At 40.9% G+C, this 22786-nt stretch overlaps 2 protein-coding genes across 3 annotated transcripts in view; both read left to right on the top strand.

Annotated features, from left to right (window-relative positions):
- The first annotated feature begins 3441 nt into the window (after positions 1 to 3441).
- Positions 3442 to 10586, top strand: LOC306874154 (retinol dehydrogenase 8-like). 2 transcript variants are annotated; one of them, XM_079423971.1, is made up of 6 exons: positions 3442 to 3680; positions 6911 to 7072; positions 7649 to 7828; positions 7959 to 8052; positions 8441 to 8624; positions 9316 to 10586. In XM_079423971.1, exons 1-6 carry the CDS (start codon positions 3569 to 3571, stop codon positions 9541 to 9543), a joined length of 960 nt encoding a protein of 319 aa, XP_079280097.1. In that variant the 5' UTR covers positions 3442 to 3568; the 3' UTR covers positions 9544 to 10586. The 2 variants fall into 2 exon arrangements, with proteins under 2 accessions (XP_079280097.1, XP_079280098.1); XM_079423972.1 differs by lacking the exon at positions 3442 to 3680 and adding an exon at positions 4000 to 4458 and having other exon boundaries at positions 9316 to 10582.
- A 545-nt stretch (positions 10587 to 11131) lies between these two features.
- LOC306874153 (NACHT, LRR and PYD domains-containing protein 3-like) overlaps positions 11132 to 22786 on the top strand; it is a 28180-nt gene continuing 16525 nt past the window's right edge. Inside the window, exon 1 of the mRNA XM_079423970.1 lies at positions 11132 to 11242. The gene's annotated coding sequence lies outside the window, so the exon portion shown is untranslated. The remainder of the gene's footprint in view (positions 11243 to 22786) is intronic.

Below are 22786 nucleotides of genomic sequence, written 5' to 3'. Positions count from 1 at the left end.
TCAAATTTTAAATAAGCTCATTTTGTGCATAAAATTGTAAAATTTCTCAAGTTTAAACATTTGTTATGTTCTCTATGTTCTATTGTGAATAAAATATTTGCTCATGTGATTTGAAATTCTTTTAGTTTTCATTTTATTAGAAGTTAGAGGGTCAAGTAAAGATGTAAATATAAAAATAAAAGCTCATTAAACATTTGAATAAACACCATAATAATTTATAAATAATTCCAAAACAACAATGACAAGTTTTCTGATTACTATGATGTAGTTACTCTATGATTACCATGGTTATTGCTGGAAGATAAAATCGGATTAATTAGAGACACAAATCTCTTAGATATAAGAGGGATCATATAATGACTACAGACATGCATTCTTTAAGAGCATCTGTGTGCAGGGAAGCAGCTCATAATCAGTGTGTGTGTGTGTGTGTGTGTGTGTGTGTGTGCTGAGCTGAGCTGGCCTCTATCCCTGCTTACCATAACCCGCTGTAACACATGTCAGAGGAAAAACCCAGTGACCTATAAGCACTCCTAAAATTAAGTTCCACGAGGGACCTGTAACATCCATGGAATCCTTCCATTGTTCTTTACAGTGGAAAAATGTTCTTTAGATTATTAAAATGTTATTCACAGTAGGAATAAAGGATTCTTTTAAGAACTGATCACCAAAATGGCTCTTCTGTGGCATCATTGTAAAAAACCCATATCAGAAACTTTATTTTTAAGAGTGGGAATGCAAAAGGGAACCTACAGTTTTACAGACTTATGTTAATTTTATTATTAAGACTACAAACTATCATGAGCCCCATAAGATTCATTTAATCCATAACGAAACAAAACGTGTGTGATGTTCAGGATCAGGGTTCAGGGTTTAATGCTATGACAGTACTGATCCCTCAGGCAGCTTTATCTTCATCCTGTACAGCACACACACACACACACACACACACGCTTTACATGTCATCAGAGTGGTAATGAGCTTTATGATTCGTCAGTGACAGAGATTGATGCATATGGCCTGTGTCTTTCAGTCGTCATCAGATCTTAAACTCCTCTTGTATTGCGTCTTATATTGATGTCATTTTCTGCTTAGTATCTAGTCCTCTCTCTCTCTCTCTCGCTCTCTGATCAGATAGTACGCTATAGATCCCCTGGGGAATAATTCCACTCATTCTCTACTATAGGAGAGGAAGAATTGTATAAATTTGTTAAATCATCTAAACCAACAACATGTATGTTAGACCCTATTCCATCTAAACTACTAAAAGAGCTGCTTCCAGAAGTCATAGATCCTCTTCTGGCTATTATTAATTCATCACTGTCATTAGGATATGTCCCCAAAACCTTCAAATTGACTGTTATTAAGCTTCTCATTAAAAAAACACAACTTGACCCCAAAGATTTAGTTAATTACAGACCGATCTCAAATCTCCCTTTTCTGTCAAAGATACTAGAAAAGGTAGTATCCTCGCAATTATATTCCTTCTTAGAGAAAAATAGTATTTGTGAGGAATTCCAGTCAGGATTTAGACCGTATCATAGTACTGAGACTGCTCTCATTAGCGTTACAAATGACCTGCTTCTATCATCTGATCGTGGTTGTGTCTCTTTATTAGTGCTACTGGATCTTAGCGCTGCGTTCGACACTATCGACCACAACATTCTTTTAAATAGACTAGAACACTTTGTTGGCATTAGTGGAAGTGCCTTAGCATGGTTCAAATCGTACTTATCTGAACGCCATCAGTTCGTAGCAGTGAATGAAGAGGTATCATATCGATCACAAGTGCAGTACGGAGTACCTCAAGGCTCAGTACTAGGGCCGGTACTTTTCACGCTTTACATGTTACCCTTGGGAGATATTATCAGGAGACATGGTGTTAGCTTTCACTGTTATGCTGATGATACTCAGCTCTATATTTCTTCGCGGCCCTCAATCATTTTAAGGCAAGGGGTTTCCTCAATTTTTTTAAGTTAAGTCAACTTATCACTTTTTACAGTGTATATTTTGGTGAGCTTAATAGGTAGGGTACAGTAGGGTATGTGTACAGTTGAAACACCTTAAACAACTTGTGTACAAAAGATCCCAGAGCTGTGATTTTTGCTCCACCCATGTGTATTAGTGTTCTCTTTGATTGTGGGAAATTTGAAATGTGTGCGTCTTTCCACTCCGAAAATATTGGCAAAAGTTTTTTTTCTATAGAAATGTATTTAGTTCTGGAAATGCCGGTTAACCTGTGTTTTGTATGCATTTGGCCAGTCAGCGTATTACGTCACTAATGAGTTTTAAACAACTATATTCTCGTCTGAAAAACTCTTAAAACTAGGGTAAAAGTAGACTGAGTACAGTAGAGACACTTTCTGCTTTTTTCATCACTACACAAAAACTAGATGCTGAAATTAAGTGATTTTTCACATATTTATTTTGCTTGTGTACTAAAATATAAAAAATTGATAATAGCCATAATTAGTTCCTATTTTCCACAATTAGCTCATTAACATGAGGTGCATTGTGTCTCAACTGTACCCATCTGGTGTACAGTTGAAAATTACAGTTTTAAATAATTACAGTTTAAAAATAAATTCAGATTCAGTTAAACAAAATAGGAACAAATATTTAACACTATAAAAATATATGGCAAACAGTACAAATGTAAACATAACAGTAAAAATAACAATATACATACCTGTATATTCTATTACCCTACCATAAACCTATGCATCACTCAGATCTTTCTTCATTTTTACATTTTCAATCATTCTGTATGATTTATAAGCTTGTTTCATCGTGGGGACCTAAAAAAATAGTCCCATAAGGTGAATTTACTGGTATTGTGGGGACATTTGGTCCCCATAGTGTAGGTACAGTACACAAACACACACAGCCTCTGAATATGCATTTTATTTTCTATGATTGAACTGTTACTGTATACAGTACATAGCAACCTAAAGGATGTCTCAACTGTATCATTTAGCACCCTGTATATTTCTTAAAATGCTAAGTAATCCTTTTAACATTCATGTTCGAAAATATGTCCATTAATAATAGACAGTTGAAATATCACAAATATATAGAGTAACGTTTGCAATATGTTAAATGTCTATTTGACATCTAAAAGGAAACGTCCTATACTAGACATATTGCAGATGAGCAAGCACCCTAAATAATACGTCTTGCAGATGTAAATGCAGACATCAAATAGACGTCTCCGAGATGTACGAGGGAAATGACCTGTGCAGAGCCCTGAAATTCGTTTAATGCAGCATTTATTAGAATACAGAAATTATATCAATCAAAATAAGTTTTAATTAGTAACATTAAGCCAGGATTAAGCAAGGAGTGATGACAGAAATCATAACTTCGTGGGTTTGTTTCATCTTCATTTACTGCGTGCGTGCCTCTGATGTGCACGCGCTGCTCCAACACGCGCTTTCACCTGTTCCACAGAGAGTCGCGCGCTCGCGGAATTTAAAAATTAACGGTCATTTCAGTTTATTCGTGCTCGTACTGGCTCGTTTATCGATCTATTTACTGAATGATTACTTAAAATGAATATAGTTATGATATGATTTCGGAGGGATTTGACAAGCCTAACCGAAGAGAACATGATGTTAAGCGAGAAGTTTTTCTTTATGGATCAAAAGAGGAGTGTCCCGCTGTACAAACTCACTTCATTGGTAAGAAATTAATTTACTGATATTCTACTTTAAGTCAAGTAATGTTTTATTATTTTTTTAATATCTGTGAATAAACGTCACTTGGATATTTCCTCCTTGTTTCCTTGTTTCAAGAGAATTAAATGTGAACTAAGTTACGTGTCTTAGATTAAACCATTCTAGTATCTTCCATTAAATTAGTTTATAAGTAATCAGCAGCGTTTTAGTTGTATTTTATCCACCTACACCTAAATGTGATGAAATTAGACATATGTTTTATAACTTCTAATCAGTTATGGTGAAATAACAGACGGTAAACGCTCCTCAGAAAGTTCCAGTCAGTCTCAAAGCGGCGCGCGGCGTGATTGACGTTTAACGGTTTTTCCCTCGCGAGGGAGAATCTCGCGCCCTTTCAAAACATACTTTTCCATTCACAAAACATTACAATTCATAGAACTATATCTAAATGTTTGCCTTACTGTTTTTAAGCTATGCCTTTTTTTGGCTGTATTTTGATCATACCAATAATAATAAAAAACATCGATAATCGTTAATGGATCTTTATTTTCTAAATCACTATCAAACTGCGCATCTGCTGTGTGAGTAATCCAGGCGCGTTCCCGTGCGCTGATCCGCTGAGAGAGAACGCTATAAGACTCGCGCGCAGCTCGCGCTCCGTTACTCGGTGAAAGCATGGCAACGGAGGGACAGAGAGTGGTGCTGATCACCGGCTGCTCGTCCGGTATCGGGCTCGCGATCGCCGTGATGCTCGCGAGAGACAAGATGAAGCGCTACTACGGTAAGCCATGAAACAATGCTTCATCAATTACACACATATTACTGATCAATATACAATTAATCAAAGTTTCTGCTGAAGTACCACAGTACAGTTACTTCAGTTTGCCAAACAATCTTGAAGGAATCACAATGAATCATCAGTATATCTTATGAGATTCTGAGGGGAAACCTCGCTGGATTAACAATAGAAACCATCACAGAATTTGTAATGGTTTCACTGGTTTTAATGGGAACTGTAATGGACCCTGTGGGTCTCTGCTGGTAATTGGTCACCTATTGGTGGCTTGTTAAAAAAAAACGAATTAATGCTAATGGAATATGACCCAAAACACACTACAGGAAACTATTTTAATGGTTAAAAGTAGATGTTTTGTCATGTTTGTACCTAATGGTATTTGTAGTGGAAACCATTAGAATTTCTGTGATGGTTTCGATTGTTTTTCCCCCACGCAAATCCTCTGGATGATGGACATTCATTAAGGATTTTGTCAGACCTGCTATTATCTGGAATTAAACTAAATCTTCAAAGCAGCTTCACTGTATTAAACATGAAAGTAAACAGAACAGTGGATGCAAACTTAATCAAATATGAACAAACGCCAGATTCTGCTATGAAGTGTTATTATGCAGCTCAATGCAGTTCAGTGTTAATTCTGCTAAGTTCAATAACTAGTTCATTCATTTTGAAAACAAATGTGTTCAAATTGTAAAATATTGCATAAACAACAATTAAAAGGGGCTTGAGCCTGAGATTACTCTGCTATGATTAGCATGGTAAGACTAATGAACTCATTAACTCATTGCCAGAGGTTTAGACTGAGAGGATTGTTTCCGTCGGTCAGCTGCTCACTGGCTGTTTGGAGGCTGTTGGGTTTGTTTCAGATATTAATGTGAAGTTTGTGCCAGTAATACTGACAGAAACTCACTGCAGTCAATAGAAAGCAGATCTGGGGTGCGTTTCCCAAAAGCATCATTTGTTAACTATGGTCGTTAGTTCCATTGAAGTCTACTGGAAACGACGGAACTGGCAACCATAGATGATTTTTGGAAGCAGGCCACTGATTGATTAAAGGGTTAGTTCACCCAAAAATGTAAATTAGCCCATGTTTTACTCACCCTCAAAGCGCCATATGACCCCTTTAAATATGGATATTTTTTCTTGCAAAAAAGCATGGGTTCTCTACAGGAGGCCTTTATTCATAAAGCCGGAGCCGGATAACAATGAGGCAGGTTTTATTGTGGATGCGTGAGCTTTATTTGACTTGGACTGTTGAAAAGAAACACCCGCCTACTCCTTTCAAACGCTTGGAAGAGCAAGGAACGTTTTTTAATATAACTCCGATTGGATTCATCTGAAAGAAGAAAGTCATATACACCTCGGATGCTTTGAAGGTAAGTAAAATATGGGCTAATTTTCATTTTTGGGTGAACTAACTCTTTAAAGACTTCAATCACTCATACAGCTGTGGAAAAAAATAATTGACCACTCAAAAATTCTCAGTTTCTCTTTCTTAATATTTGTTTTATAAAGGTAACAGTTCTTCCAAATTGCAAACAAAAATATTGTCATTTAGAGCTTTTTTTTCAGAAAATGACAATTGGTCAAAATAATTTGTTGTAATTGAAAATCAGGGTTATTCCAAAAAATATTGATTTCTTAACTCTTGTGAGGTTAAAACATTGGTATTGTGATGTCTAAAAATTAATATAATGTTTGTAAACATGGAATATATTTTTTATTTTGATCAGCTGTCATTTCATGCTGTAAATGACGACATTTTTATTTAAAATTCAGAAGAAATGTCATTAGTGGTTTACAGAATAGTAAAAAAACGTTTTACTCAAACACATAACTATAAATTGTAAATCCAGAGAAAGTGAGAAATTTCAAGTGTTTTCTTCCATCAAAAGTTACATTAATTTTTGGCTGTGATTTTGTATTGACAATAGGAGAGTGGAAGCGCTCTGAAACAGCTCACTCATTTATTTGTGTGTGTGTGTGTTCAGTAACTAGTCCTCTCTCTCTGTGTGTGTGTTCAGTAACTAGTCCTCTCTCTCTGTGTGTGTGTTCAGTAACTAGTCCTCTCTCTCTGTGTGTGTGTTCAGTAACTAGTCCTCTCTCTCTGTGTGTGTGTTCAGTAACTAGTCCTCTCTCTCTGTGTGTGTTCAGTAACTAGTCCTCTCTCTGTGTGTGTGTTCAGTAACTAGTCCTCTCTCTCTGTGTGTGTGTTCAGTAACTAGTCCTCTCTCTCTGTGTGTGTGTTCAGTAACTAGTCCTCTCTCTCTGTGTGTGTGTTCAGTAACTAGTCCTCTCTCTCTGTGTGTGTTCAGTAACTAGTCCTCTCTCTGTGTGTGTGTTCAGTAACTAGTCCTCTCTCTCTGTGTGTGTTCAGTAACTAGTCCTCTCTCTGTGTGTGTGTTCAGTAACTAGTCCTCTCTCTGTGTGTGTTCAGTCATAGGTACAATGCGGGATCTGAAGCGGAAGGATAAGTTGGTTGAAGCAGCGGGAGACGCGTACGGTAAAACTCTGTCTCTGCTCACGCTGGACGTCTGCAGCGATGAATCTGTCAAACAATGTGTCGACAGCATCAAAGATCGACATATAGACATACTGAGTGAGCACACACACACACACACGCACGCACACACACACACACACACTCACACGCTCTCACACACATGTTGGTTTTTGTGGTTTATGGGGACTCTCCATAGGCGTAATGGTTTTTATACTGAACAAACTGTGTGTGCTATTGCCCTACACCTACCCTACACCTAAACTTAGCCCTCACAGGAGACTTTGTGCATTTTTAGATTTTCAAAATAACACCATTTAGTATGTTTTTTAAGCCTTTTGAATTACGGGGACATAGGCAGTGTCCTCATAAACCACCTTCATATTGTAATACCTCTGTCATACCCATGTCATTATACACATTTGTGTCCTCATAAACCACATAATCACTCACACACACACTCACACACACACACACACACACACACACCTCACTTACACACACACGCACAGATCTGTTCATCCAAACATTTGAATGGAAGTGTATGTAAATTAGCATAAGGAGATCTAACACAGTAACTAAATGAGTAATTAAGAATAAAGTAAATATGGAAGCTCCATCTAAGTCTGTTAGAGCAGTGAAGGTTGAGTCAAACTGTGTTCTGTGTGTTTGTAGTTAATAATGCTGGGGTCGGTCTGGTGGGGCCAATTGAGGCTCTCAGTCTGGACGAGATGAAGCAAGTGTTCGAGACCAATTTCTATGGTGTTGTGCGCATGATTAAAGAGGTGATGCCCGGCATGAAGAGCAGATGCTCTGGACACATCATCGTCATCAGCAGCGTGCTGGGTCTGCATGGTGAGACACACAGACACACAGAGACTTCTTCTTGAAGAACAGCAGAAGAGCTCTGAGCTTTCAGGAGGATCTGCTGAATCACACTCATGTGGAAACACCAAACAAATCAGACTCGTGTTGCTCTTCACAGGTGTGGCGTTTAATGACGTTTACTCCGCGTCAAAGTTCGCCACGGAGGGATTGTGTGAGGGTCTCGCCATCCAGCTGCTCAACTTTAACGTCAAGTGAGTCTCAGCACTCGCCATTTAACTGACACTCCTACATTTCCTCTTCCTGTCATGTGATTTTCAGTATGATTAGTCGTGTGAGTTCTGCGGGTTTCTGATGGTCTTGGACTCTTATTTCAGTGATCAAACAGAATGAACATTAGCAGAATGACAGTGATGTTGTGTGACGCCTCCCTCTGGTGGTGTGGAGGGGAAGTTACAGGTTCAAACCCATTAAAGATCACACATCAGGAAATAAACAAAGTTCTAGAGCAATGTTTCTCATCTGGGGGGCTTAAACTTAAAACCATTTAATATAGGACAAAAACAGCATTGTGGTTCTAGATCTGTGCTGATGTCTCTCTCTTCAGTCTGAGGTACTTTCACATCTCTGTGTGTCTGTCAGTGTGTCGATGATCGAGCCCGGGCCTGTAAACACTGAGTTTGAGATGAAGCTGATGGCAGAAGTCTCTAAGAAGGAGTTTGTCGGTGCTGATGCTGAGACGCTCAATCACTTCAGGACCTGCTACCTGCCCACACAAGTCAACCTCTTTCAAGGCCTGGGACAAACACCTGAAGACATTGCCAAGGTCAGAACGCACATGAATTCATACCCGTTCACAACAAGAACAATGACTACAAACTTGCAAAAAGCTTGGTCACCTCTCAACTCAAGTCTAGATCTCAGAACCATCAGCAATCTATGTTGAGATGACCTTAACGATCTAGCAGAGTTATTTAAATTCAAAAGATAAGAAAAATATTTTGGAGCTAATCCATTCAGAGCTTTAAAAACAAAAAGCTAAATTTTGAAATCAGTTCCTTAACAAATCTGTAGCCAGTGCAAAGAGTGTAATAGGGAAATATAATCAAATTTCCGAGTTCCAGACAAAAGTCAGATAATGAGTTTGAGGCTTTTTTTTTTTGTCATTTTTCTTTAAGAGCAGATGAATTTGTGTGTTATCAGTGTAAAAGTGAAATGTCATCCCATGTTTAGAAAGAATGATACCCAAAGGAAGCAGGGCTGTCCAAACTCGGTCCTGGAGAGCCGGTGTCCTGCAGAGTCCAACCCTAATTAAACACACCTGAAGCAGCTAATCAAGCTCTTACTAGGCATACTAGAAGCTTCCATGCAGGTGTGTTGAGGCAAGCTGGAGCTAAACTATGCAGGACACCGACCCTCCAGGACCGAGTTTAGACAGCCCTGGTTTATCATATTCTGGTGTGGAGATGAATATAGTTAATGGAATTAACTCACTCACTGTCTGTGTGTCTCTGAAGGTCACTAAGAAGGTGATCGAGTCGCCGCGGCCTCCGTTCCGTAACCTGACGAATCCTCTGTACACTCCGATCGTGGCGCTGAAGTACGCGGATGAGACTCGCAGCCTGTCTGTTCGCACCTTCTATCACATGCTGTATAACCTGGGAGGAATCATGCATGTTAGCGTGAGAATCATGAAGTTCCTGAGCTTAGGATGGTTACGGAGACGAGCCATAGCACCAACCTAACCTAACACACACACACACACACACACACACGCTCTCACACACACACACACGAGCCATAGCACCAACCTAACCTAACACACACACACACACACACACACGCTCTCACACACACACACACGAGCCATAGCACCAACCTAACACACACACACACACACACACACACACATGAGCCATAATACCAACCTAACACACACACACACGAGCAATAGCACCAACCTAACCTAACACACACACACACGCTCTCACACACACACACACACACGAGCCATAGCACCAACCTAACACACACACACACACACACACACACATGAGCCATAATACCAACCTAACACACACACACACACGAGCCATAACACCAACCTAACACACACACACACACACACACACACACACACACGAGCCATATCACCAACCTAACACACACACATACACACGAGCCATATCACCAATCTAACACACACACACACGAGCCATAACACCAACCTAACACACACACACGAGCCATAACACCAACCTAACACACACACACTCTTTCTCAAACTCAAGTACACTACAAATGTAAATGTATTTCAGACTTTGAACAGATTAAATTTTAGATGCACAAAAACTATTTTACAGAAATATCAATTCTCTTTGTAACTCAAACCTTTTAGAGTAAGAGCCTCATGTAAGATGTCAGAAGACTAGCTTCAGATTGTGTATAAAGCACTATTTTAATGCACATGTTTGCTGAGATGAAACTAATCAGACAGTGATGTCATATAAATCCTGTCATATAAAGCTGTTGTGCTCGTGGAGAACTAATAAAGCAGAAAAGACAATCATTTCAGAAGAAGAGATGCTGATGAAGATTGTCTAGTGATCAAGCAGCAGATTGAAGCTCTGAAGCTCCTGAAAGACTGGAATTACAGCCAGATCAACTGTGTTCAGCAGCGATACTGTGAGTGCTTGTACAGAATTAATTTAGTGAAGTGAGTGTTAAATCAGCGCAGACAGAAAAATAAAGCAGACGATCAGGAGACGGATTCATTCTGAGTCTATTCAGTCTCTGTGTTTCATTCTGCTGATCTCAATCACATTCATCATTATTCATACTGTCATCAGTTCACATCAGAGACTCAGAAACCACTTCATCATTAAACCAGTCACTAATACACTTTTATTACATCTGATCATCAGTTTACAATAGAGATATTAAAGCAAACTTATTCATCTGTTTAAGATTCAGAACAGTATGTGTCTGATCTAGATTTATAACTTCTAGCTGAAGAATGAAAAACTATTTAATGATGAAATAATACAACTGTAATGATGTGAGATCTGATGAGTTTGTGTGCATGTGAACATCAGAAAGAGGATTTACAGAGAGTCTCTCTATCCTTTAATATCCCACAGAGACACTGAGGAACACTGAATCCAGCACAGAGGGGTTCAGTGAATGTGGTGTTGAGTGTGTGTGTGTGTCAGAGACGCTATTAGAGGATGAACGGTCAGCAGGTATATCAGTATAACTACTAACTACACGATGCCTTTTAAACGAGCCTCAAGCAGTCACGTGGTTCTGTGCGGAGAGATTCAAGATTCTGACGTCACAGATCACGTGGTTACGACAAAACGAGTCAAACACGGGTACAGCGCTTCACTGCGAGATGTTTCGATTTTAATACTCGTTGCAGAACGTCTCATATTTATGTGAAAGGTATGTGTATACAGTACGTTTATGTTTTTTCTTCTGTGTAGCCTAATCGTTATTTCTAATGCGCCTCAAAGTTGTAGTAAACAATCTGGAAGAAAGAAGTACAAGTAAAACCGAAAGTAAAAACTCCCGACAGCAGTTTCAGCAGTAATAGGCTCAAATCGAGATTAGCAAACGAGATTAGCAAACCTATCGTACTTGCTTTGTTAAAGTTTTTTCTTAGAGAATTTCCTTAAGACAGATAGGAAGAATTGTGACTTCGTCTAACAAATGCGTTATTATTACCAGGACCGTTTCTAGCCATTTAGGCACCCTAGGCAAAACCCCTTCCCATCCCACTTACAAACATTATTCTGTTATTTAGATTATATACACAATTACATAAAACTCTTTCTCTCTCATATAAAGTATCTCACAGATGCAAGTACACCCCTCACATTTTTTGTAAATATTTTATTATATCGTTTCATGTGACAACACTGAAGAAAAGACACTTTGCTACAATGTAAAGTAGTGAGTGTACTGCTTGTATAACAGTGTAAATTTACTGTCCCCTCAAAATAACTCAACACATTAATGTCTAAACCGCTGGACACAAAAGTGAGTACACCCCTAAGTGAAAATGTCCAAATTGGACCCAATTAGCCAGTTTTTTTTGTTTTGTTTTTTTCAGTGGGGGCCAGCTACTGTTTGATAGCCTGCATCTTTTAAAATATCTTCTTCTGTGTTCAGCACAAGAAAGAAATGAATGTGAGAATACTCACAACATGAGAGCGAGTAAATAATGACAGACATTTTAATTTTGGAGTGAAATGACAAGCGTAAGCATGTTTAGTGCTGTTAGTCTGTCACTTTAAGACCTGAAGCATCTAATATATAGGCATGCATCCGTTTTTCTCTCAATTGTTTACTTTCACTTTAAACATAACCAGCTGTGTTTATAGATAAACACTGTGTGTTTTTGACAGTATTAATCAAATCAGATGCGAAAGATAGCTTAGTCTAGTAATCAGGCTCAATTTGACAGGCTTTTTAGTGTGTGTGCACTTCAGGTGTACACACGTTTAAGTGGAAACTTGCTAAAACAGATATTTTGACATATGTTTGTGTGTAGGCAATTTGTCCATTTAAGCACACACGCAAAACCCGAAGTAGCCTATACATGTCCATTTTATGCTGCGTCTTAGATCGTACGCACAGAAAGCCGTCTGACGAACAGTGTCTCTTTCACAGCTCAATGCACTTTTAACTCTTTTTTTAAATTTTTTTTAGTAACGTGCATGTCTGGCAGGAGACTTTACGTTACAACAGTCACGTTACATGATTGGACAGATTTGAACATTATGTGGGAAGGGCGACAATGCTCTGCTTTAAAGGAACGGAACTGAATGTGGCATAGCGTTGGAAGCTAAAATCAAAAACAAAACTAAATTCTATTAATAGCACAGCCCTAGACATTAAATAATTTTTTTAGAGCAAGGGGGCTCCGGTGGTTTGGCAGCCCTATGCAACTTGCATACTTTGTGTATAGGAAGGACCGACACTGTATGTAAAAAAAAAAAAAAATCTTGTTAGTTTTATTCTGCTCTCACAATGTGACGAAGAGTACAGACACTTTACTCTTATGTGGCCGGTTGCACCAGCTAGATGTAAAAAAGCTGGGTGTAAGCCCTACACTGGGCCTTGCAACGTACAGCTTTACGCTAAATATTTACACCTGTTGCACCAACTACGATCAGGCGCAACTACGCCCGGCATAGACGATGCGCATCCACGCTGACACATTCTCCCGCAGTGATGGCTGAGATGACAATGGCTACAACTACTAATATAAAACTGAACTGATCAAGACATCATAACAAGTGAAGCCACCATGCCATGATTTCATTCAATAAACATTTTCTAACAAGTCGGCATTTTTATATCTGAAGTCTCCTTGCACTTTCCCATGACAGATTTCTTCAAACAAACATTAAAAATGAAGGCAGCAGATTAAGTAAAATATAATGAATATAATACAATGCTTCTCTCTAGTTATTTTTTCTAGCTGAAACATTTTCAAAAAGAGAGCAAATTTCCTCTTCCAAATACCAAGTGCGTCGAGTTCCCGCGAGGCGACTCACCACCCGAGCTAAACCAACCCCTTTCCACACGGGCCAAGGCCTGGCGGGCCATCCCCGGAGTGTCACAGTAGGTTCTGGGGATTATAGAAAGAGGTTATACACTTCAATTCGCTCGAAGACCCCCGCGGTACAGCGGCAGGGTCCCCACCTTAGTGCGGAGCAGCAACGCTCACGTTCTGCGAGCCGAGGTGCAGAAAATGCTGGCAAAAGGAGCTATAGAAATAGTTCCCCCAGCTCAGAGCAAGTCAGGCTTCTACAGCCGTTATTTCCTCGTCCCCAAGAAGGATGGCGGCCTCCGGCCCATCCTCGATCTCAGACGTCTGAAATGCGCCCTCATGAGACGGCCATTCAGAATGACTACAGTGAAGCAGATCCTCTCGCAAATTCGCCCAGAGGACTGGTTCTTTTCGCTGGATCTGAAAGACGCTTATTTTCACATCCAGATAGCCCCCCATCACAGACGATTCTTGAGATTCGCCTTCGAGGGTGTGGCTTATCAATACGCGGTCCTGCCCTTCGGGCTGGCTCTAGCTCCCGCACTTTTACGAAGTGCATAGACACGGCTCTCTCCCCTCTGAGACATATGGGAATCCGTGTCCTGAATTACCTCGACGACTGGTTCATTCTGGCACAGTCAGAGGCAGAGCTGGTAGCACACAGGTCCCTCCTCCTCAGGCACTTGGAGAACTTGGGACTCAGGATCAATTTAGCCAAGAGCTCCCCTTCCCCCAGCCAACGAACGTCATTCCTGGGGACAGTTTTCGACTCCGCCTGCATGACGGAGAAAGTCGCGTCAGATCGCGTTCTGGCCATACGGCAGCTCGCGGCTTCCTTCAAGATTGGAGCCTCCTACCCACTCAAATCGTTTCAAAGAATGCTGGGCCTCATGGCCTCCGCATCGCCAGTTCTTCGGTTGGGCCTTCTCAAGATGAGACCCCTTCAGTACTGGCTGAAACCTCTAATTCCGCCTCATGCATGGCGTCATGGACGCATTCGTGTCAGGGTGAACCGGGCCTGCGTGTCAGCCCTGGCCCCCTGGAGGAACCTACGATGGTTCGAACAAGGCGTGACAATGGGTTTGGTTTACAGAAGGAAGGTTGTTACAACAGATGCTTCCAACACAGGTTGGGGAGCTCTGTGCAACGGCAAACCGACCTTCGGCTCCTGGACGAACGCAGAAGGACAAATGCACATCAACTGCCTCGAAATGGAAGCAGTATGTCGAGCTCTTCAGTTCTTCCTGCCAGTCCTGAAAGGTCACCACGTGCTAGTCCGCTCGGACAGCATGACGGTGGTGTCGTACATAAATCGCCAGGTGGGCTCACCTCGAAACGCCTTTTCGAGATGGCAGAGCGCCTCTTACTATGGCCACATCTCAACCTGCGTTCACTGAGAGCAGCTCATGTGCCCGGCATTCTGAACCAAGGAGCAGACATGCTCTCTCGGAACAATGTCCCCTCAGAGGAATGGATGCTCCACCCACAGACGGTTCAAGAAATCTGGGGAATCTTTGGCAGGGCAGAGGTCGACCTCTTCGCCTCCAAAGACAACTCTCACTGCCAGATTTATTTTTCGAAGAGCGAGGACGCGTTGGCCCACGAATGGCCCAACCTCCTTCTTTACGCTTTTCCCCCGATCGCTCTGATTCCTCAGGTAATCAGGCGGATCAGGGAATGCAAGCACAAAGTGCTTCTAGTGGCCCCACTCTGGAAGAACCAGCTTTGGATCCCGGAGTTATCACAGCTGCTAATAGCGGCTCCGTGGCCTATTCCAACAAAACAACAAAACGATCTGGCACCCCCAGCCCGAGCTGTGGGACCTGCATCTATGGGCACTCGATGGGACTCAGTAGATCTCCCCGAGAATGTCCTGAACACCATTGAACAGGCTACAGCCCCGTCCACGAGACGCCTCTACGCCTCTAAATGGTCGGTTTTCTCCGCCTGGTGTCAAGCCCGCGGTGAAGACCCGACAACATGTGACATATCAGGGATATTGTCATATCTACAGGAGCTGTTGGATAAGGGCCGCGCCCCTTCCACGCTCAAAGTCTACGTGGCAGCTATAGCAGCTTCTCACGCTCCTATAGCCGGAGAGTCGGTGGGCCGGAACAACCTGGTTGTCCGTTTTCTGAGGGGATCCCGGAGGCTCAATCCGCCCCGACCCCTCACAGTCCCTGCATGGGACCTGCCCACGGTCCTGAGAGCCCTTAAGGGCCCTCCTTTTGAGCCACTACAATCTGCAAGCTTAAAAACACTGTAGCTCAAAACCGCTCTGCTACTAGCGCTAGCATCGGTAAAGCGAGTAGGTGACTTGCAGGCTCTCTCTGTAAACCCTGCCTGTCTTGAGTTTGGGCCTAACGACTCTAAGGTCGTCCTAAAACCAAAACACGGCTATGTCCCTAAGGCGCTCTACACTCCGTTTAGAGCCCAGGTTATTACGCTCTCTGCGCTCCCCTCTTCTGAGGAGGACCAAGAGCTCAACCTTCTCTGCCCGGTCAGGGCATTGAGAATGTACATCGAGCGTTCCACGCCATTTAGGCAGACGGAACAACTCTTTGTCTGCTTTGGCGGCCGCACCAAGCGGTCTCCGGTCACAAAGCACAGAATATCTCGATGGTTAGTTGATGCTATCGCACTAGCATACTCCTCCCTGGGCCTCCAGAGCCCCATTGGAGTGAGAGCTCATTCCACGAGAGGCGTGGCCTCTTCTTGGGCGTGGTCTAGTGGTGTGTCTATGGCAGACATTTGTGCGGCGGCCGGCTGGGCCTCGCGTCCACATTTGCCAGGTTCTATAGCTTGGATGTTCCGGCCTTACAGGCTAGGATTCTCTCTGCTTAGAAGGCACACACCTGTCTTAAAGCGGTCCCCTCAGGCATTGCCTGATTCTCCAAGAACGCTCTTGGCCCCATTCCTGGTGCTAAGGCTGTACTTATGACCGTTGAAACGATTTCTAGGCTGGACAGACCTCTGAAGAGTTCGGTCCTCATGCCTCCTGCAGGATGCTTCCTGCTCATAATTGGTCCCTCTGAGCCTTACTGCTCAGGGCCAGTTTTATGGTTGTCGTTTCTGTTCATGGCATGGCGGGATTGTATTTGTTCCCCATAGCGTCTAGCGACGCAGTACGAGTGTAGTATCGACAGGGAACGTACTCGGTTACTAACGTAACCTCGGTTCCCTTAGATACGGGAACGAGTACTGCGTACTATGCCATGCCATGCAGCTGCACGACTCAGGTCGTCGCTTCAGTCGAATTGGCTTGTTTTCCTATGGCGAAGCGCCCGCTTATATAGCCAGATGACCCCGCCCCTTCTGGCGAGCTCTGGCGGGCTTTGCCGCCATAGGCTCGTGCAGTACCACTGACGAGCCATTGGTTCGTTTTTTATTACTGCACGAACCAATGGCCGTGCAGTCACACTGCGAGATTGAAAAAGTCTTCAGTCCTCGGAGAAAAAGGAGTTTTTCCCCATAGCGTCTAGCGACGCAGTACTCGTTCCCGTATCTAAGGGAACCGAGGTTACGTTAGTAACCGAGTACGATTTAGCCTCAGACATAGAACTACGCCGAGATGGTGCAACGGGTATAAATTCTACGCACGACTAGCGCATTTTACTCAATCAGCTCAACTAGCGTGACCATCAGGTTCTTGGTCACCACTTGGTCAACCAAAGCCCTTCTCCATCAATTGCTCAGTTTGGCTAGGAGGCCAGCTCTGGCGGGAGTCCTGGTTGTTTCAAGCTTCTTCCATTAAGGGTAACAGAGACTACATGCTTCTGTGAACCTTCAATGCAGCAGAATTTTTTCTGAACTCTTCCCCAAATGTGTGGCTTGATGCAATCCCGTTGCTGAGCTCTACAGGCAGTTTTTTTTTTTTTTTTCAACTCAGGGCTTGGTTTTTGCTCTAATATGCATTTTCAGCTGTTAGACCTTTTATTAAGACGTGCGTGCCTTTCCAAATCATACCCATTTTATTGAATTTGCTACAGGTTAACTTCACTCGAACTGTAGTAACATCTACAAGCATTAATACGTATGCAATGGAATCATTTAAGTTTTTTATTTTTTATAAATTTGCAAAGATGTTAAAAACCTGTTGTTGTTTTTTTGCTTTGCCAATTATAGTATATGGAGTGTAGATTGATGTTGAAAAAAAGTAATTTAAAGCAGTTTAATATAAGGCAGCAACATAATAAAAAAATATAAGGGGTATGAATACTTTCGCAAGGCACTCTATGAAAATCTATGAGAATCTATGAGACATCTGTGTCGAGTGTATCTGAGGGCTGTGTGTATATATTTAAACACAATCTGTCCAAAAGATGGAAAACATTTTGTGTCAAATCAACCAGATTTCAGAAACTTCCCCACCTCAAATTTTGGATTTTGTTAATAAATAAATAAACACGTATAGTGATGAAAGCAAAAATATTTAATGTCATGGATATATATTTACTAAGTTATCCACTATTTTGTCAAGTGGGAGGGGTGCAACTTTCACCTGAGATTTGGAAACAAACTACAGGGGGGGAAAAAATTACTTCAGAAAGAGGGCAGCATCATAGTTTTTTTCACAAAGATTGGAAGATCTATTAGTAATATATGTTGAATTTAGAAATCTTTGTTGCATTATTAACCAATTTTCAAATAATTTTGCTGTGTGTGTGCACTTAGGATGGGTTAAATGCAGAGCACAAATTCCGAGTATGGGTCACTACTTGGCCACATGTCACGTCACTTTCACTTTCAATGGTGACTACTCAAATATGGGAAAAAGCACTTTTCAAGTTTTTTTTTTCCTAAAGTCTCAATGTTTGTAACTCTGTCTTAAGATATCATAATGCCCTTTTAGATTTGGGTTCTAGACAAAATTTCCTTTTGGCATCTTCATTTTTAATGCCCTATATGGTTCAGTTCCAGAGGTATTGGGATGTAAACATAGATTAAAAGAGTAAAATTTTAAATTGTACACATTTTCAGTGTTCAAAAAACAAATGTGGGTCACTTTGTATACAGATGATACTTTTTCTTTTAAAGAGGAATGTCTGAAGAACAAATAATGTTCTTTCCTTCTGTCAAAACTTCTTTCCTTCTGTCAAAGGTCGACGATTCATCGGTTTTGGCAGTTAATCGGCACCAATAGGAACTATCAGTTATTGCCAACTGTTTTAGACTGGCGCTTGAATTTAATGCGATGTGTCCAGTGTGTGATAGCTGATACCTGCGTGTCTAGACATGGTGCTTCACTCTGCATGGTGTGTGACTAATATATTTTGTTATTTTGATTAGATAATCATGAAGTGTTACAATACAAGCAGTTAGTGTGAGAGCAGGCCTTTGTGGAGATGTTTAAAGATGGGCATCTGGTTAGTGTCTTAATTTCAACACCTACTAACACATTTTAAAATGTTGATGTTGCTTCTGTTAGCATTAGTTAGTTAATGGACTAACTGTAATGGTCAATATATAATGAATATTTTATTTTAATATTTTTATTAATTACTTATTAATTAATTAGTACAGTTTTTTTAATAGTAGAACACTATTTTACTTTTCATTCAGTATCCATTTTAAAAATTATCGGTTGATTAATCGGTATCAGCCAGTGTGGTCTAACCTACTTATCGGTAAAATCCTCTGTCATCCACCTCTAGTCGAAACCCAAATGTTGGTCACTTTGTATATGTCACGGGCTGATGAGGCACAACTGCAGGCAGACGACGGTGATACAAACAAAAGGTATTTTAATCAGAATATCAAAAGGTAGACAATAAATCAAGCTTACATAGACGAGAACGGACGAATACACAGGGAGAACTGAAGACTTATAAAGGATGGACCAAACATAGGAGACTAATGAGATAATTGCAAACACAGGTGAACTGAATAACTAATTAAACTGAATGGGGAAAACTAGGTCACAGGGGAAAACAGAAAACCAGACATGTTACAGTATACAGCTGATACTTATTTTATTTAAAGAACAATGTCTGAAGTATTAATAATTTTGAATTTAGAATTGTATCTTGTTTCCAAAACAATATGCACAGACATATCTGTCTGAGTCCTAAAATTGCACTGATATGGTCAAGTTGAGGCACATTATCTTGCTCTCAGTCATCTCAATAAAAAGAATTCACACTTGAAATAATTAATGTTAGATAATTATAAACCCTGAGTAAATGAGATCCTGGGTAATCTTATTTTATGTTTTACACTGTTCATACTTTACCTCGAGTTAACAGTCAATCTTGGATATTCGTAATCTGATGTGTCACACTGTACATTCCTAAACCCTGGCTTACTGTTATTATTTGCATATTTGCTGTGTGAACAGTCATGACTGGATAAACATTAAAATCACATTTTGTTTTTGACCATTGAAAACTGTTTTTTGAACATTGAAATTTAGACATGGATCTGGACTGAGATCCTGATATCTCTGGGACTGAACTATACAGGGCATTCAAAATTAAGATTCCAAAGGAAAGGTTTCTTTGAAACCAGAATCTAAAATCATATTAGGACATATTTAATTTATCTTTAAGTCTTTAACTTCTTGAGTTGAAGGCATGCAGAATTTTTTAAAATTAAATACATTTTTACTGCATATACAGTCAGGTCCATAAATATTGGGACATTGACACAATTCTAACATTTTTGGCTCTATACACCACCACAATGGATTTCAAATGAAACGAACAAGATGTGCTTTAAGAAAGTGAAGTGACATACTGCCAAGTATGGTGACCCATACTCGGAATTCGTGCTCTGCATTTATCCCATCCAAAGTGCACACACACAGCAGTGAACACACACACACCGTGAACACACACCCGGAGCAGTGGGCAGCCATTTATGGTGCAGCGCCCGGGGAGCAGTTGGGGGTTCGGTGTCTTGCTCAAGGGCACCTCAGTCGTGGTATTGAGGGTGGAGAGAGCGCTGGACATTCACTCCCCCCACCTACAATCCCTGCCGGCCTGGGACTCGAACCCACAACCTTTGGATTACGAGTCCGACTCTCTAACCATTAGGCCACGACTTTAACTGCAGACTGTCAGCTTTAATTTGAGGGTATTTACATCCAAATCAGGTGAACGGTGTAGGAATTACAACAGTTTGCATATGTGCCTCCCACTTGTTAAGGGACCAAAAGTAATGGGACAGAATAATAATCATAAATCAAACTTTCACTTTTTAATACTTTGTTGCAAATCCTTTGCAGTCAATTACAGCCTGAAGTCTGGAACACATAGACATCACCAGACGCTGGGTTTCATCCCTGGTGATGCTCTGCCAGGCCTCTACTGCAACCGTCTTCAGTTCCTGCTTGTTCTTGGGGCATTTTCCCTTCAGTTTTGTCTTCAGCAAGTGAAATGCATGCTCAATCGGATTCAAGTCAGGTGATTGACTTGGCCATTGCATAACAGTCCACTTCTTTCCCTTCAAAAACTCTTTGGTTGCTTTTGCGGTATGCTTTGGGTCATTGTCCATCTGCACTGTGAAGCGCCGTCCAGTGAGTTCTGAAGCATTTGGCTGAATATGAGCAGATAATATTGCCCGAAACACTTCAGAATTCATCCTGCTGCTTTTGTCAGCAGTCACATCATCAATAAATACAAGAGAACCAGTTCCACTGGCAGCCATACATGCCCACTCCATGACACTACCACCACCATGCTTCACTGATGAGGTGGTATGCTTAGGATCATGAGCAGTTCCTTTCCTTCTCCATACTCTTCTCTTCCATCACTCTGGTACAAGTTGATCTTGGTCTCATCTGTCCATAGGATGTTGTTCCAGAACTGTGAAGGCTTTTTTAGATGTCGTTTGGCAAACTCTAATCTGGCCTTCCTGTTTTTGAGGCTCACCAATGGTTTACATCTTGTGGTGAACCCTCTGTATTCACTCTGGTGAAGTCTTCTCTTGATTGTTGACTTTGACACACATACACCTACCTCCTGGAGAGTGTTCTTGATCTGGTCAACTGTTGTGAAGGGTGTTTTCTTCACCAGGGAAAGAATTCTTTGGTCATCCACCGCAGTTGTTTTCCGTGGTCTTCCGGGTCTTTTGGTGTTGCTGAGCTCACCGGTGCGTTCCTTCTTTTTAAGAATGTTCCAAACAGTTGTTTTGGCCACGCCTAATGTTTTTGCTATCTCTCTGATGGGCTTGTTTTGTTTTTTCAGCCTAATGATGGCTTGCTTCACTGATAGTGACAGCTCTTTGGATCTCATCTTGACAGTTGACAGCAACAGATTCCAAATGCAAATAGCACACTTGAAATGAACTCTGGACCTTTTATCTGCTCATTGTAATTGGGATAATGAGGGAATAACACACACCTGGCCATGGAACAGCTGAGAAGCCAATTGTCCCATTACTTTTAGTCCCTTAACAAGTGGGAGGCACATATGCAAACTGTTGTAATTCCTACACCGTTCACCTAATTTGGATGTAAATACCCTCAAATTAAAGCTGACAGTCTGCAGTTAAAGCACATCTTGTTCGTTTCATTTGAAATCCATTGTGGTGGTGTATAGAGCCAAAAATGTTAGAATTGTGTCGATGTCCCAATATTTATGGACCTGACTGTATATAAAACTGTATTTTTACCACCCAGGTATGATATTTCTGGTTTCAGCATAATTTATTCAAACATTTCCCCTAAGATATAATAAATATGTGCTGTATAAAAAAGTGACCAACATTTGATTTCAATCACTGAAAATGTGATATATTAACACTCTGGATATGGAGCTGGATTAAGATCTAGGACTGAACCACATAGGGCCTTGAAAATTAATAAATTAATTAATATATACAATTAATATTTAATATAAAGTTTATTAAGAACCAGAATTTTAAATCCTCTTGAGATTTTTTAAATACTTCTTGAGTCACAGGCATACAAACCTCTTGGAAAAAGAATATTTATGGCAGGCAGGTACGTTCAATGCAATCAGTCTTGAAAGAAGCAAGCAACGTGACCCACATTTTTAACCACAGAAACATTTGTTCATTTTAACAATTTACTCCTGAATCTATATTTGGAACTGAATAAGAGACTCAAAAATAAGGATGCCAAAAGGAAGGTTTGTTAAGACCCAAAATCTAAAAGGGTATTAAGATATTTTTAACACTTCCTGATTTACAGGCATGCAATCTTTGGAGAAAAAGACTTGGAAAATCAAGTGTAGTGTCAGTTCTGGCAGGTCACGTTAGTCAAGCTCGCATCAGCTGACTCTCAGCTGAGCCACGTCTACCTATGAATACGATACCTATCACAGCACCCATATATAAGGTCCTTCAGTTTTATCACCAGCTTCGCGTTGCTCAATAGGTAATTGCCCTTCTGATTACCTGATTACTACCCTTCGGTCTTCTGATTCTCCTTGAATCAGTCTAATTACTAAAACATTTAATTTAAT

This window comes from Barbus barbus (assembly GCF_936440315.1).
Source record: "Barbus barbus genome assembly, chromosome: 8".
NCBI lineage: Eukaryota > Metazoa > Chordata > Actinopteri > Cypriniformes > Cyprinidae > Barbus > Barbus barbus.
This window is presented reverse-complemented; position numbering and strand designations above follow the sequence as displayed.